Source organism: Belonocnema kinseyi, chromosome 6 (assembly GCF_010883055.1).
Source record: "Belonocnema kinseyi isolate 2016_QV_RU_SX_M_011 chromosome 6, B_treatae_v1, whole genome shotgun sequence".
NCBI classification, from domain to species: domain Eukaryota; kingdom Metazoa; phylum Arthropoda; class Insecta; order Hymenoptera; family Cynipidae; genus Belonocnema; species Belonocnema kinseyi.
Genome location: NC_046662.1, coordinates 15,899,040 through 15,915,922, shown reverse-complemented (window position 1 = coordinate 15,915,922; position 16,883 = coordinate 15,899,040). Strand labels below are relative to the sequence as shown.

At 23.9% G+C, this 16,883-nt stretch overlaps 2 protein-coding genes across 3 annotated transcripts in view; one reads left to right on the top strand and one right to left on the bottom strand.

The window, feature by feature from the left end:
• The window catches only part of LOC117174930 (jerky protein homolog-like), a 67,526-nt gene that overhangs the window by 31,438 nt on the left and 19,205 nt on the right, over positions 1–16,883 (bottom strand). The gene's annotated exons all lie outside the window — the stretch shown is intronic.
• Positions 1–16,883, top strand: part of LOC117174931 (ubiquinone biosynthesis O-methyltransferase, mitochondrial) — a 41,696-nt gene that overhangs the window by 21,274 nt on the left and 3,539 nt on the right. The window contains exons 2-3 of the mRNA XM_033364390.1: positions 2,245–2,737; positions 13,981–14,161. Coding sequence (XP_033220281.1) covers positions 2,245–2,737; positions 13,981–14,161 — 674 coding nt within the window. The remainder of the gene's footprint in view (positions 1–2,244; positions 2,738–13,980; positions 14,162–16,883) is intronic.

The following is a 16,883-nucleotide window of genomic DNA, read 5'->3' as shown; positions in this document are numbered from 1 at the left end:
TTATTTTGTTGAAAATTTGTCTTTCTAGTAGAAATTTATTTTCTTGTTTGAAAACTCATCATTTTGTTTGAAAATTTATCTTTATTAGTTGAAAATTCTACTATTTTTTAAATTTTTAGTAAAAAAATGAATGTTCAGCCAGAAAAAATTAATTTTTAAGTCAAGTTATGAAATATTCAACTGTAATAGTGTTTTCAGTTTAAATAAAAATTATTTTCAAACAAATAAGAGACCAAAATTATGAATATTTAACAAGAATATTTGAATTTTCAACCTAAAAGCAGAATTTTTAAACAATAAGATTAACTGTCATAGAAAAAAATCATTTTCTACTAAAACAGTCAAATTTCCACACAAAAAATACATCTAAACTCTTCAATTTTGAAATAGAAAAGCTCAATTTTTACTCAAAGTAGAACGGTTAAATTGTCAGTTGACAAAATCAACTTTTAACCAAACTGATAAATTTTCAATTAAAGTGATGAATTTAATCGAAAATAGAATATTTCAATTTTCGGTAAAAAAAATACCTTTTCATAAAAAAAGACAAGTTTTTCATCAAATAGCTCATTTTTCAACCAATTAAATGAATTTTTAATTAAAATTATAAGTCTTCAATAAAAAAAATTTCAACAAAATAATTTATTTTTCAACAAAGTATTAAGACAAATTTACATCCAAACTCTTCAATTTTGAAATAAGAAAGCTCAATTTTCAACTCAAAGTGGTACGGTTAAATTACCAGTTGAAAAAATTAACTTTCAGCAAAACTGATAAATTTTCAACTAAAATGATGAATCTTCACCTGGAATAGTTTAATTTTATACCAACCAAAAAGACCAAATTTCCACCAATAACATTAATTTTCTACAAAAAATACGAATTTTTAACAAGTTACAAAAAGAAACAGATTTTCGAAAAAAACTGTTTAATTTTCACCTGGAAAAGTTAAATTTTTAGTTGAGAAGTTGATTTTCAACAAAGTAGTTAGAAATTTTTAGAAAGAGATGAATTTTCAATTAATATGATAAATCTTCTAACAACAAAAATAATTAAAAAAAAAGAATTTAGCTTTTAAACGCAAGTAGTTAGATTTTTAAGAAGAAAAAGGTAAATACCTAACGAAAAATGCAAAAACAAAAATTTTAACTTGGAACAAAGATTTTTTTTAACTACTTTCTTCTAAATCCCACTCTTAATTTTGTAAAAAAAATTCCATTTCCCGTATAAAGATTCCCTATTCCAAGTGAAAATATATTTATTTATTAAAACTCCCTGTTCTAAAATAAAAATTATTATTTTCACTCATATGCCCTGAAACTATACATAAAGTAGAAATCACTGTTCTAAATTGACCAGAATTATTCAATTAATGAAACCTTCAACTTTGCTACGATCAGAAGTAAATTCTCAATTTTTAAATTCAATTTCTGGTCATTTTCTGGATTATCCCTGTCAATAAAATTCTCAGTCATTTCCCGATTTCCCGGTAAAGTCGACGCCCTAATTACAGAAATTCTTAAAAAATTTGCATTGTTTTGCAAAACTTTCCCTGACCAACATTCTATCAGATTTTATTAAAAAAATTAATTATGTAATATTGTTTAATAGAACTTGATATGTAATTGTTATGTAATTGTAAATAAACTCTAAAAAGTAAAATATATTGAAGGATTAGAAAGTAAAAAATTATTCATTTAATAAATTTCGAAATTTAATAACTTTATTAATTACATACTTTTTTCAAAATTATAAATGTTTAATAATTTTGACAGCAAGTTAGTGAAAAAGTTTTGGATAGAAGGAATTATTTTGTTCGTTTAAATTATTAGTATTAATTTTTTAATAATAATTTCCAAAAACAAAATAATATATATTATTAATAATAATAATTATTATTATTATCATCAATAATTAATTATTTCTGATAACATCTGATGAAAATAAACAGGACATTTCTGATTAAATCTGATAGAGTACTACTGGGACACTTCTGATAAGATTTGAGAGAATTACCATATATTGGAATTATATTTATATTGATTTCGGAAAGATTTAAATAAAATATGAAAAGAATATTTTCCGACTGTTTTCGAATCTATCAAAAATTTCCTTTCACAATCTTTTCGATTTTTTTGGCAGGGAAGAAAAGGCGCTACTCTTTCCCTTTTTTACCTAAAATTGAACTACTGAATCGCTCTTCCTGAAAAGAAGGAAATTAAAGAGAAAAAACTTAATTTTCAGGGCTGCAGAACCAGCCAGAGCGATCCAGGCAGTTGTGAAAGTAAAACCTCCAGCGGTCGACGTCCAAGATGTCTCGAGACACTCGAATCTTAGCGAAAATTGGTGGGACACTAACGGATCATTGCGAGGACTTCATGCCCTAAATCGTCTGCGAGTACAATTTATTCGGGATGGATTAGCAAACGTAGGACACGAGGAAGCGAGTCCTAGTCTACCTCTCGAAGGAATCTCGATTGTAGATGTAGGATGCGGCGGAGGAATTTTAACAGAACCTCTGGCTAGAATCGGCGCCGAAGTGATTGGCGTTGATCCATCATCAGAGTTGATAAAAACCGCAAAAAGGCATGCAGCATTAGATTCTTCTTTGTCCAAGCGTTTACACTACATTCAGACTACAGTCGAGGATTTGACGCGTACAAGCCAGAAACAATTTGATGCTGTTGTTACTTCCGAGGTCCTGGAGCACGTACCGGATAAGGAAACGTTTCTCAAGGTAAACCCTAGCAGAGATTATAAAGAGCCAGTCAAATATTCTGGGCCTCGGACTTATTTAATAAATTTTTCAGGTATCTCAACTTTTTTTCCGGGTATAATTTTCCATAGTACGGAGCCATTGAAATATTTTGCTTTTTTTAAAACAATAATCTCGGAATATGTATGCAGTTTCGCGATTTTATAATAAATAATCGGTTTTTCAGTTTTTAAGAATTCAATTAATATTTTTCGGTTCAAAAAAATTAAATTTCAACAAAATAGTTACATTTTCAATGAAAGCATTGAATTTCCGATCATAAAGATAAATTGATCAATAAAATTATGAATATTTAATTGGAATACTTGAATTTTTTACGAAAAAGACAAATTTTCGAAATTTCGAACAAAAAAACAAACTATTTTTTAAGAAAAAAAGAATATTCCACAAAATAGTTGAATTTTCAATTAAAATATACATAACGAAATAGTTGGATTTTGAATTAAAAAATATCAGTTGTTAACCAAAAATGAAATGGTTACATTTTCGGTTAAAATAATTAATTGTCCACCAAAAAATCAAATTTTCAAACAAGAAGATTAATTTTCTACCAAAAAAAAAAACGATTTAAAAAAAAAACATGAATTTTTAACGAAATAGTGGAATTTTTAAATAATAAAGACAACATTTTCAACCAAATAGTTCAATTTAAAACTAAAAAAGATCCACTTTTAACCAGAAATGTAATAGTAAAATTTTCGGTTTAGAACTAATTAATTTAAAAAAAAAACTCAAAAAAATAGTCAACTTTTCATTCAAAGTGATGCATTTTTAACTATAATGATGAATCTTTAACTGAAATGGTTGAATTTTAAAAACGAAAAAATGAATTTTCAACTAAAATTATGGAATATTCAACTGGATTAGTTCAATTTTCCATCAAAAGGATAAATTGATAAATACAATTACGAATATTTAATTAGATTACTTGAATTTTTAACGAAAAAGATGATTTTTCGAACTAAAAGATTATTTTTTTATAAAAAAAACGATTTTCTAAGAAAAAAAGGAATTGTCCACAAAATAGTTAAATTTTTAATTAAAACAAACAAATTTACAAAGGAATAGTTAGATTTTGAATTAAAAAAATATAAGTTGTTAAGCAAAAATGAAATAGTTAAATTTTCAGTTAAAACAAATAATTTTCCACCAGGAAAAGAAAATTTTCAACCAAACTGATGAATTTTCAATTATAATTATAAATCTTCAAGTGCAATAGATAAATTTTCTACCCAAAAAATGATATTTTAACCAAAAAGTTTAACTTCCAACCAACTTAGTTTCATTTTAAACGAAAAAAATCAATTTTCAAACAAGAAGATTAATTTTCTACCATAAAAGACGATATTTAAAAAAAATACATCAATTTTTAAAACAATAGTGGATATTTTAACTAAAAAAGACAAATTTTCAACCAAATAGTTGAATTTAAAACTAAAAGAGATCCACTTTTAACCAGAAATGTAATAGTTAAATTTTCTGTAAAAAAAATAATTTTCAACAACAACAAAAAAACAATTTTCAACAAAATATAGTTCAATTTGCAATCAAAGTGATTTACCTTTAACTATAATGTTGAATCTTTAACCGTAATGGTTGAATTTTATACAGAAATGATGAATTTTCAACTAAAATTATAGAATATTCAACTAGATTAGCTGAATTTGCAATCAAAAAGATAAATTAATAAATAAAATTATGAATATTTTATTAGAATACTTGATTAAAAGAGACAAATTTACAACGAATTAGTTGGATTTCAAATTGAAAAATACCAGTTGTTAACCAAAAATGAAAAAGGTATATTTTCGGGTAAAATAATTAAGTATCCACCAGGAATGCCAATTTTCAAACAAAAAGATTAATTTTCTACCAAAACAGACGACTTAAAAAAAACATCAATTTTCAACAAAATAGTTACATTTTCAATGAAAGTATTGAATTTTCCAATAAAATTATGTATTATTTAACTGGATTTGTTGAATTTTCAATCAAAAAGATGAATTGATAAACAAAATTATGAATATTTAATTGGAATACTTGAATTTTTAACAAAAAAATATGACTTTTCGAACGAAAAGATTAATTTTCTATATTAAAAAAAAAACGATTTTTTAAGAAAAAAAAAGAATTTTCCGCAAAATAGTTCAAACCAAAAATTATTGAAACCAAATTTTTTTTTCATTTCAATTCAATTTCATTTCAATTTTCAAACAAGGAGATTAATTTTCTACCGAAAAAGACGGAATTTTTAACTGAAAAAAATTTGAAACCAAATAGTCGAATTTCAAACTAAAAAACTGAAAAAATCAACTAAAAAATTACTTTACAACCCGAAAAGTAATAGTTAAATTTTCGATTAGAAAAAAAATCAAAGTGATGAACTATTAACCATAATGATGAATTTTCAACTAAAATTATGGAATATTCAACTGGATTAGCTGAATTTTCCATCAAAAGAATAAGATGATAAATAGAATTATGAATATTTAATTGAAACACTTGAATTTTGAACGAAAAAGATGACTTTTCAAACTAAAAATTTAATTTTCTATTAAAAAAAGAACGATTTTTTAAGAGAAAAAAAAAGAATATTCCACAAAATAGTTTAATTTTTAATTAAAACACACCAATTTAGAACGAAATAGTTGGATTTTCAATTAAAAAATATAAGTTGTTAAGCTAGAATGAAATAGTTAAATTTTCAGTTAAAATAAATAATTTCCCACCAGAAAAAGAACATTTCAACCAAACTGATGAATTTTCAATTATTATTTTATAATTTTTCCGCTGCAATAGATCAATTTTATACCAAAAAGATGACTAGTTCTAACTTCAACGAAAAAAGATAAATTTTCAAACCAGAAGATTAATTTTCTATCAAAAAATACGATTTTTCAACAAAATACCTCAATTTTTAACGAAATAATCGAATTTTTAACTAAAAAATTTGAAATGAAACTAAAAAAGATACACTTTTAACCAAAAAGGTAATAGATAAATTTTTGGTTTAAAAAAACATTAATTTAAAAAAAAGCAATTTTCAATAAAAATAGTTAAATTTTCAATCAGAGTGATCAACTTTTAATTATAATGATGAATCTTTAACTGAAATAATTGGATTTTAAGCCGAAAAGATGAATTTTCAACTAAAATTATGGAATATTCAACTGGATTAGCTGAATTTTCAATCAAAAGGATGAATTGATAAATAAAATTATGAATATTTAATTGGAATACTTGAATTTTTAACGAAAAAAAATCAAGACCCCTCACTTTAGAAGGCAATAACTCCGCAGAAAAAAATGTGAAGAGGTTCGCATAAGAACCACACGAATCCGCTAAGTTTTCTTAATGAAGTGGTGTTTCTCTAATTTGCGTAAAAAAATTTCGTTCCGAGGTAATTAGCAAAATACAAGTAAAAATGGGGTCGCGAGGCCCATTGTTGAGACACGTTAACTTTCACATGACCCCAGAGCTAAGAATATGTTGGAAAAAATTTGAAAAAATTCTGGAGTGTCCTACAACATGTTCAGAATTCAGTAGAGACCTTACAATTTTAAAATATTTAAAAATGTCAGTTTTGCAAGGATTTTTGTAGAATGTTTTTATTTAGGGATTGAATAGATCTATCGCCCTATTTTAAAAGTTTAAATAATTAATAGTTCTCGTAAATTTGCAAAGCAATATAGAAAAGAGTCACCGGATAGACATTCTTAGTCGCCTCCATAAACAAATTGACTTGTAGAAAAAAAGACAAAATCTTAATTTTTTAATTAAAATTGTGTAAATAATTAATAGAAATTTTTTAAGTAAAATTGTTTGAATAATTAATAGTGTTTTTGGAAATTCGCAAAGCAAAATTAAAAGAATTAAAAAAAGCTAAAGAATATAAAATAGAGATTCTTATTTAACTCCGTAAATAAATGTACTAGTAGAAAAAAGTTCAAAAACTCTTAATCTTGTTATTAAAATGGTTTAAGTAATTAATAGTTCTTGTAAATTTACAAAGCAACCTAGAAAAGAGTCACCGGATAGACATTCTTAGTCGCCTCCATAAACAAATTGACTTGTAAAAAAAAAGACAAACTCTTAATTTTTAAATTAAAATTGTGTAAATAATTAATAGAAATTTTTTAAGTAAAATTGTTTGAATAATTAATAGTGTTTTTGGAAATACGCAAAGCAAAATTAAAAGAATTAAAAAAAGCTAAAGAATATAAAATAAAGATTCTTATTTAACTCCGTAAATAAATGTACTAGTAGAAAAAAGTTCAAAAACTCTTAATCTTGTTATTAAAATGGTTTAAGTAATTAATAGTTCTTGTAAATTTACAAAGCAACCTAGAAAAGAGTCACCGGATAGACATTCTTAGTCGCCTCCATAAACAAATTGACTTGTAGAAAAAAAGACAAACTCTTAATTTTTTAATTAAAATTGTTTACGTAATTAAAAGTTCTTGTAAATTTGCAAAGCAATATAGAAAAGTCATCGGAAAGACATTCTTAGATGACTCCGTAAACAAATTTACTTGCAGAACTCGTAGGAAAAATGGTCACTTTTATTTTTTTTGATCGAAATTGTTTAAATAATTAATAGTTCTTGTAAATTTACCAAGCAACTTAGAAAAGAGTCATCGGATAGACACTCTTACTTGACTTCGAAAACAAATTGATTCGTAGGATAAAGGCCAAACTTTAAATTTTTTAATTAAAATTGTTTGAATAATTATTAGTGTTTATAAATTTGCAAAGCAAAAATAAAACAATAAAAAAAGCAAAAGAAAAAAATAGACATTCTTAGTTAACTTCGTAAACAAATTAACTTGTACAAAAAGGGCAAACTCATAATTTTGTAATTAAAATGGTTTAAATAATTTATAGTTCTTGTGAATTTATAAAGCAATATAGAAAAGCGTCACCTGAAAGACATTCTTAGTCGACTTCGTAAAAAAAACTGATTTGTAGGATAAAGGCCAAATTTTAAATTTTTTAAGTAAAAGTTTTTTAATAATTAATAGTGTTTTTGGAAATTTGCAAAGCAAAAATAAAAGAATTTAAAAAAGTAGAAAAAGGTTCAAAAACTCTTAATCTTCTCATTAAAATTGTTTAAATAATTAATAGTTTTTGTAAATTTGCAAAGCAACATACAACAGAGTCATCGGATAGACTTTCTTAGTCGACTCCGTAAACAAATTGATTCGTAGAAAAAAGGGCAAACTCTTAATTTTTTAATGAAAATTGTTTAAATAATTATCAGTTCTTTTGTAAAACAACATGGAAAAGGGTTAGTTGACTCCGTGAACAAATCGTCTCCTAGAAAAAAGTTAAACTCTAAATTTTTAATTAAAAGTTGTTTAAATCATTAATAGTTCTTGTAAATTGACAACGCAACATAATGAATTAAAGTTATTCTTTAAAGAAGAGCCTATGGTAAACGCCAACCAACTTTCAACTATAGGAAATGGTTAAATTTCTGAGTAAAAGAGCCAAATATACAACGAAATAGTTGGATATTTAATTTAAAAATATCAGTTGTTAACAAAAATTTGAAATAGTTACATTTTCGGTTAAAATAATAAATTATCCACCAGAAAAGCAAATTTTCAAACAAGAAGATTAATTTTTTACCACAAAAGACGATTTTTCAAAAAAAAAAAAAGAAAGAAAGAAATACATCAATTTTTAACGAAATAATTGAATTTTTTAAATAAAAAAGACAAATTTGCAACCAGATAGTTTAATTTAAAACTAAAAAAGATCCAGTTTTAACCAGAAATTTAATAGTTAAATTTTCGGTTTAAAACTAATTAATTTTCAACAACAACAACAAAATTTTCAACAAAATATAGTTAAATTTTCAATCAAAGTGATGAATTTTGAACTATAATGATGAATCTTCAACCGAAATAATTGAATTTTAAACCGAAAAGATCAATTTTCAACTACAATTAAGGAATATTCAACTGGATTAACTGAATTTTCAATCAAAAGGATAAGTTGATAAATACAATTATGAATATTTAATTGGCATACTGGAATTGTTAACGAAAAACTTGAATTTTCGAACTAAAAGATTAACTTTCTATAAAAAAAAAATATATATTTTGTAAGAAAAAACAGAGTATTCCACAAAATAGTTAAATTTTTAATTAAAAGAGACAAATTTACAACGAAATAGTTGGATTTTCAATAAAAAAAATATCAGTTGTTAACCAGGGTTTTCCAGGTATATAAAAATTCCCTGACAATTCGATATCTTCGATTTCATGTTTCCTGATTACATATTTCAAGATATTTTGGGAATTTTGTGAAAGATTGCCCCATTTCCCCCTTTTTCAGTAATTATTTTTTTCCCCGTTTTCAAGAAATATCACAAATTTCTCGTTTTTCGCTTGAATTTGAACTGGATTAATAAAACCAAATAAGAAAATCCAACAATTCTTGGTGAAGAGTTAATTTTTTTTGTTAAAAAGTCTTACATTATATTTTTTGTTCAAAATTCATCTCGTTTGGTAAAAAATATTTGGTTGAAACTTTAATTATTTTTTTGAAAATGCAACTATTTGGTTAAAATTAGAACAAATTTGTTAAAAATTCATTTTCTTTTATTCACACAGAAAACTGTTTGAATCAAACAAACATTTGTTTGACCCTATTTCACAGCTAGAATTTGTGTGATTCAAATAAAATTTGTTTGAATTAAACAACGGTGTGTTTAAATCAAATAAGTTTTGTATGAATCAAAAAAATGTTTGATTCAATTAATCAAATATTTGTTTGTCCCTATATCAAAGAAAGAATTTCTTTGATTGAAGCAAAATATTTTGGGAGTGTTTAAGTTTCATCTCTTGGGTTAATTTTGATGACAGAATAATTATTTTTTTGAAATTTATATTTTTTACTTAATTACCCAACATATTGGTTGAATTTTTTTTTGTAAAAAATGAATCTTCTTGGTTAAAAAACAATTTTATAGTTGAAAATTCAAGCACTTGGTTGAATGTTGAACCCTTTCCTTGAAAATTAATTTTCTTAAGTTTCTAATTTTATATGAAAATTGATCTCTTTGGTTAAAAGTTTAACTAATTTGCTAAAAACGGTCTTTTTAGTTGAGAATTAATTTTCAAGCCTCAAAATGACACTATTCCATTTTTGATTGAAAATTTATATTTAAAATAAAAAATCAATCGTTTCTAGTTTAAAATTCGTCTTTTTCATAAAAAATTAATCTGATTGGTTAAAAATTCATCCTCTTTGAATAAAAATTGCAACTGTTTAAAAATTAGTCTATTTTGTTTGAGGATTCACCGATTGTTCAAAATTAATCTTTTCGTTAAATTCAACTGACTTTTATTCAAGGTGGCCGTTTTAGTCGAAGAAAAAAAATTCCCGGTTTTTTCCCGGTTCGCAAATATTTTTCACGGCCAATGAAATTTAAAAAATCAAACTATATTCTAAACATTTTTCCATATAAAGTAATAAGCAATGAACAACAAATTAAAGTATTCAAAGTGGAACCCTTGAATTCCAAACTTTCAAAATTGAAGTTTAAAAGTTTTTCAATTCAAAAATTGTATATTCAAATGCCCAAAAATGTACACGTACCAAATGGAAGGTACTAACAATTTTCAAATAAACAATGTTGAATGAAATGCAAATAAGCTGCAAAATTTAGAACTTTTATAAAATATAGAGTTCAAAGATTCAGATTAAGTTCCAAAAATATAAATCGACGTTAACATTTTCAATAGTCTAAATTAAAAGAATCAAGCAATGAACTTTCAAAGTTTTCAAAATTATATTATTTTAAGCAATTTTAAGCTAGACACATTAAAAATTGAAAAAAAATTTTAATACTTAACATTTCTTAAATTAGAATTTAAATTATTTTTATTTTTAATAGTCTAGGCATCCTTTAAAAGCTTTAAAATTTTATTTCAACATTTTGAGAAATCTAGAAGTGGTTTAAACTTTTTCCAAATTCAAAATAATTTTAGAATTTTTTTCGGAACTTTAAATTATATTATAGTTGAATTATATTTTTCAAAAATTTGGATTTGAATTTATTAATAATAATAGAACACTTATGGCCTCAAAAGAATAAATTTTTTTTATAAGATTCTTAGAAAAATTCAAAATGATTTTTCAATTTGGAAAATTATTGTCACACAAAGTTTAAAAAGATTTTAAGAGATTTCAAAAATTATCAAAGAAGAACATGGAAAACTTTAAGGATTTTTTTTTAATTTGCAGGATTTTCAAAAATTGTACGGTTCGGCGGCCATCTTGTTTTTTATTTTAAAATCTTAGATTTTAAAACCTTTCAAGTTTAGAAGCCTTTTAAACTGCATTGTCAAATTCTTTAAATTAAAATATATGCTTTTAAAACTTAAAAATCTAAAATGGAAAATTTTTAAATTGAAAGATTTTCGAATTAAGCATTCTAAACTAAATGATATAATAATTTATAAAAATCACAAATTGAAAAATTATTTTAAAAACGGTTCAAATCACAGTTGTACAACATTTTTATTCTACAAATTTTGTAAAATTCCCGGTTAAAAAATAAATTTACTGTCATTTCCCGGTTTCATAAAAATCCCGGTCAATTCTCGATTTTCCAGATTTCCCGGTCCAACTACAAATTTTTTAATTCAAATGTTAATCACATGTTTTCTTTAGAATTAATTTTTGTTTGTTCAAAAATCCACTGCTTGATCTAATATCTTTCAAAATTCGTACAAGGATGATGAAATCTTTGAAATCATTCGAACTCCCGTAAAATTCCATGAAATTTTTTATTAAACCCCTTTGAAACCCCTTGAAATTTTTTAAATACCCTAAAACTTTGAAATTCCTTAAAATTTTTGAAATTTACTGAAATCTACTGAAATCTATTAAAGAGCCTTAAATTCTGAAACATTTTAGAAATAGCGTGAAAATTTCTTAAAATCTTCTGAAATCACTTGCAGTTCATTATGAATTTTTGTATCTTTTCAAATTTTCTATAACTCTATGAAATTCTTTAAAATTCCTTAAAATCTTTGAAATTCGTTGAAATCAACTGAAATCTATTAAAAATCTTTAAATTTGAATAAAATCATGTACAATTATTTAAATAGTGGAATAAATTCTTGAAATATTTTGGAATAATTTACTGTTTCTCAGGCATTTTTAAATCTCTTGCACTTTTCTATAATTCTATAAATTCTTTAAAATCTTTTTAATTCATTGACATCAACTGAAATCTACTAAAAATCCTTGATTGTTGATAAAATCCCTTAAAATTTTTCAAGTAGTGTAAAATATTCTTAAAATATTCTGAAATCATTTTCAGTTCCTGAGGAATTTTTAAATCTTTTGAAAATTTTTAAATCCCTTAACTCTTGTGAAATTAAGAAAACACGAACCCAAAAGTTCAATAAAAAAATCTCCGACGTCATTTTGCACATCACTAAATTTTCTTTACTCCCACAAAATTCTATAGAAATTCTTTAAAGTTCCGTAAAATCCTTTAAAATTTTTTGACATGCTAATAAAATCCCTGGAAAATTTAAAAATATCTTGAGATTATTTCAAGTACCCTAAAATCTTTTAAATCTTTTGAAAAAAATGTTAAGCTTTTTAAATCTCTAAAGTCATTAGAGATCCTCTAAAATCGCATAGGCCTGATAAAATCGAATAAAATGCTTTAAAATCCTGTGAAATTCTCTTGAAATTTATAGTCAGGAAGGCCGTTTTAATCAAATAAAAAAATTCCTGGTCATTTCCTGGTTTTTCTCGGTTTTCCAACATTTTTCATGGTCAATGAAAATGAAAAAATTCGAACTTTAAATCTAAACATTTTTCCATTTGAAGTAATAAAGACTGAGCTTCAAATCATGTTAAGCAATTTTAAGCTGGAAACATGATAAATTTAACGATTCAATTTTTTGTTTATAAATTGAACACTTCTTAAATCAGAAGTTAAATTATTTTTACTTTAGATGGTTTAAAAATCCTTAAAAAGCTTTAAAATTCTATAAGAAAATCTTGAAAAATGTAAATTGTGTTTTACCTGTTTCCAAATTTTTAATTATTTTTGACAGTTTTTCAGAATTCCAAACATCTTTTAAAATTATTCCTGCAAAATTAGAAAAATTCCTTAAAATCTTCCAGATTAACTTTTGAAAATGTTGAAAATATTTTGAAATATTGATTTTTAATTTATTTTCTGAAGTAAAAAATCGTTTTTAATTTTTCTAGGAATCTAGTTTAGTTTTTGTTTTGAGTTTTAAATATTTGATTTATAATTATAATTATATTTATAATTATATTTATAATTATTATTTGATTTATAATTACTGTTTTTTAAGGAACAGTCATATATTTCTAAAAATTTAGCACTGTTCATTTTCTTAAATGAAAAATAAAAAATTTTTAATTTTCAAAATGTAAAACGAAACAGTATTTTAAATTTAATAAAAGCTTTTAATTATCAATATATTAGTCTGTAGTAGTTTATTTTTTTGTTATTTTTTGTTATTGTTTGTATAAATATATAAATATAAAAAAATAGCGTTTAATCAATTATTTAATTTTTAATCATTAAAGTATACTATAATTAGAAAAATCATTATAATGTATATTCACAGCTGATCAAATAAACATTTTTTTAATCCAAAATTGTCGATTTCAAAAGTTTCTAATTTGTAATTGTTCAAGTCTGTAAAACTGTATTTTGAAATTCTTTAAATGAAAAATGTATGTTTAAAAATTAAATCTAGAATAGAGCATTGTAAACTGGATGATTTTAGAATGGAAAAATGGAAAACTTCAACTAATCATTTAAGAAACTGTTGAAATCAAACTTGGACAGATTTTTTTATAAAAATTTGTCAAATTCCCATTAAAAAAATAAATTCACTGTCATTTCCCGGTTTCTCTCAGTCACACAAAATTCCCGGTTTGCCGGTCCAGCGACCACCCTGTATAATATCTCTTCAAAATTTTTGAAAATTTTGGAATCCTCTGAAATCAGATAAAATCTTGTGAAATCTTTTAAAATCTCTTTTGAAATCTTTTAAATTCTCTGAAATCCCTTGAAATCCTTAAAAACGCTCTAAAACGCTAAAACGCTAACACGTTAACACGCTAAAACGCTAAAACGCTCTAAAACCTCTGTTAAAATATTGATTTTTGTGATGCGATTAAATTTTCAGTATTGTACGGATCTAGTGAAACCTGGTGGCTCCATATTTATAACAACAATAAACAAGACAATTCCATCATGGCTAGGAGGAATAATTACAGCGGAATATCTTCTCAAAATCGTACCAGCAGGAACTCATGACTGGAATAAATTTATTGCACCAAAAGAGACGAGAAGATTACTAGAAAGGTGTAAGTATTTGTCCATTGACTATGCATATATTACTGAAGTTCGCAATTTTTATAAATGAAAAGATAAAATACCTCATATATATTATTTTAATGATATAATCTATAATTAATATTCGGAAAATATTCTAACTTTTCTCTAAACACTCGGTTCTCAGATTTTCTTTCGCGATCTACTTTTATTTGATATCAGACAACACCAAAAAAAGATACTTGACAATATCAGATAAAGTTTTACCCCAATTACCAAAAAAAAAGCAACAAAGTCGTTGGTATATAAAAAATTTAATTTTATACCAAGTAGTTAATTTTTTAAATAAATAGTTCAATTTTTAATGAAATAGTTGAATTTTCACTAAAGGGATGGATTTTCAAGCAAATGGTTGAATTTTTTACCAAAAAGATGGTTTATAAAACTATATTAATTTTTAAACAAAAAAGACGTATTTTTTATGAAACAATTGAATTTTTAACCGGAAAATAAGAATTTTAACAAAAAAGTTAATTTTCTACCAAATTGTCGATTTTTCAAGCCAAAAAGACCAATTTACTACAAAGCAGTTCAATTTTCAAACCGAAAATATGAATCCTCAACGAACCGTAAGATGCTTGATATTTCAACTAAAAACCATTTTAATTTGAAATAAAAAACAGTTCAATTCCACCGAAGGAGACAAATTTTCAGCAAAATAGTTGAACACTAAACTTGAGATAATAAACACAGAGCTGCAAATGAAAGCACTCAAAGTGAAACTGTTAAATTTTGAATTTAAAACATTTAAAAGTTTTTAGTAAAAAATGTTTGTATTCAAATGTTCAATAATTTACGCGTACAAGATTGAAGGTCCTAATATTTTTCAATGTAAAAAATATAAATCCACGTTACCATTTTCATTACTCTAAATTAAAAAATCAATCAATGAACTTTAAGATTTTCAAAATTATATAATTTTAAGGAATTTTAAGTTAGAAACATTAAATATTGAATAATTGAAAAAATCTTAACCGAACAATTCTTAAATTAGAAATTCAATTATTTTCTTTTTAAATAGTTTAAACATCCCTGGAAAGCTTCAAAATTTTTATTTCAAAATCTTGAGAAATCTAGAAGTTGTTTTAAATTGGTTTAAAATATAAAATTATCTTGGAAAATTTTTTCAGAATTTCTAAATATCTTTCAAAATGAATTGAATTTTTTCTATAATTTTCAGAAAATGCTGCAAATTTTAGAAAATTTCTTTACAATTTGGATGTTCAAATAACAATTGAACATTTATCATTTTTAGGCGAAATTTGAGTAATTTTAAGAGATATGTAGAAGTTTTGAAAAGATTCAAACTTAATGTAAAACTTGAAATGATAGCCTAATATAAAATAAAATGTAGATTTTCGCAGATTTTAAACAAAAAAATTAGATTCTTTTCAAGCTTAAAAAGATAATTTTTAATCTTTTTAAAACTCCTAAATATCTCTTAAAATTACTCAAATTTTGTCTACAAATGTTCATTCGTAAATTATACATCAAAATTTTAAAATTTCAATCACAAATTAAGCATTTTTCAAATACAACAATAAAAATTGTAACGTTCAAACTTTAAAGGCTCTTCGAAATTTTAACGATTCCAGGTTCTCGATGTCAAACGATTCAGTTAAAGATGCTTTACTCTTAAATGTTTCATTTCAATTTACTTTTCTTAAATAAAAATCAAATATTACTAAATATTCAATAATTAATCTTCTTTTTAATTAAAAATTTCAAATTGAATGGGTTAAAAATTGAATACTTTAGACTGAAACGATATTTTTAATTTAATAAAATCCTTTAATTAATAATATATTATTATTAAGTTATTTTTAAATTGAAAATAGTTTATAAACTTTCAGTCACACGTTCACATTTGTTTAATCACTAAGACTTTAACAAATTGAAACCGTTTAAGTTTTAACGTTAAAATCTGAAAATTCTTAAATTTTGAACTGGTTTAAAATCGTTTTGTCAAATCGTTTTTATTTACTTTTTATTACTTAAAGTACAGATAAATTGAAAAAAAATTATTCATTTATTAAATAAAAATGTTTCTTATCAAAAATTTTCAACACCAAAGGCTTTTATTTTTTTTTCTCAAGTCTTTAAGAAAGTATTTAAAAATTCTTTAAATTAAAAATGTAAGCTTGGAAATAAAAATTTAAAATGGAAAATGTTTAGAATACATTTTTGATTTAAAAAATGAATTTCCAACAACAAAAAACAAGACATTTTTCTACCAGTTTTAGTGAACAAAAAAATACGAATTTGTAGCAAAACAGTTGGATCCACCGTTGAACAGATAAGGTTAATTTTATACCTGAAAAGACAAGTGTTCAAAAAAATACAGAATTTTTAAACAAAAGAGACGTATTTTCTACAAAGCAATTGAATTTTTTACCCGAAAATAAGAATTTTTAACAAAAAAGTTCACTTTCTTCCAAACGTTTGATTTTTCAAGCCAGAAAGACGAATTTTCAACAAAGTAGATGGATTTGCAAACTAACACTATGCATTTTTATAAAAAAGTTACTTTTCTAGCAAGTAGTTAATTTTTCAAATAAATATTTTAAATTAAAAATTTAAACAGTTTAAATTAATTTTTAACCCAATAGTTCAATTCTCAACCAAAATAGCTGAATTCTCAACAAAAAGATTATTTTCAAACAAATAGTTGCATTTTTACCAAAAAATATGGCA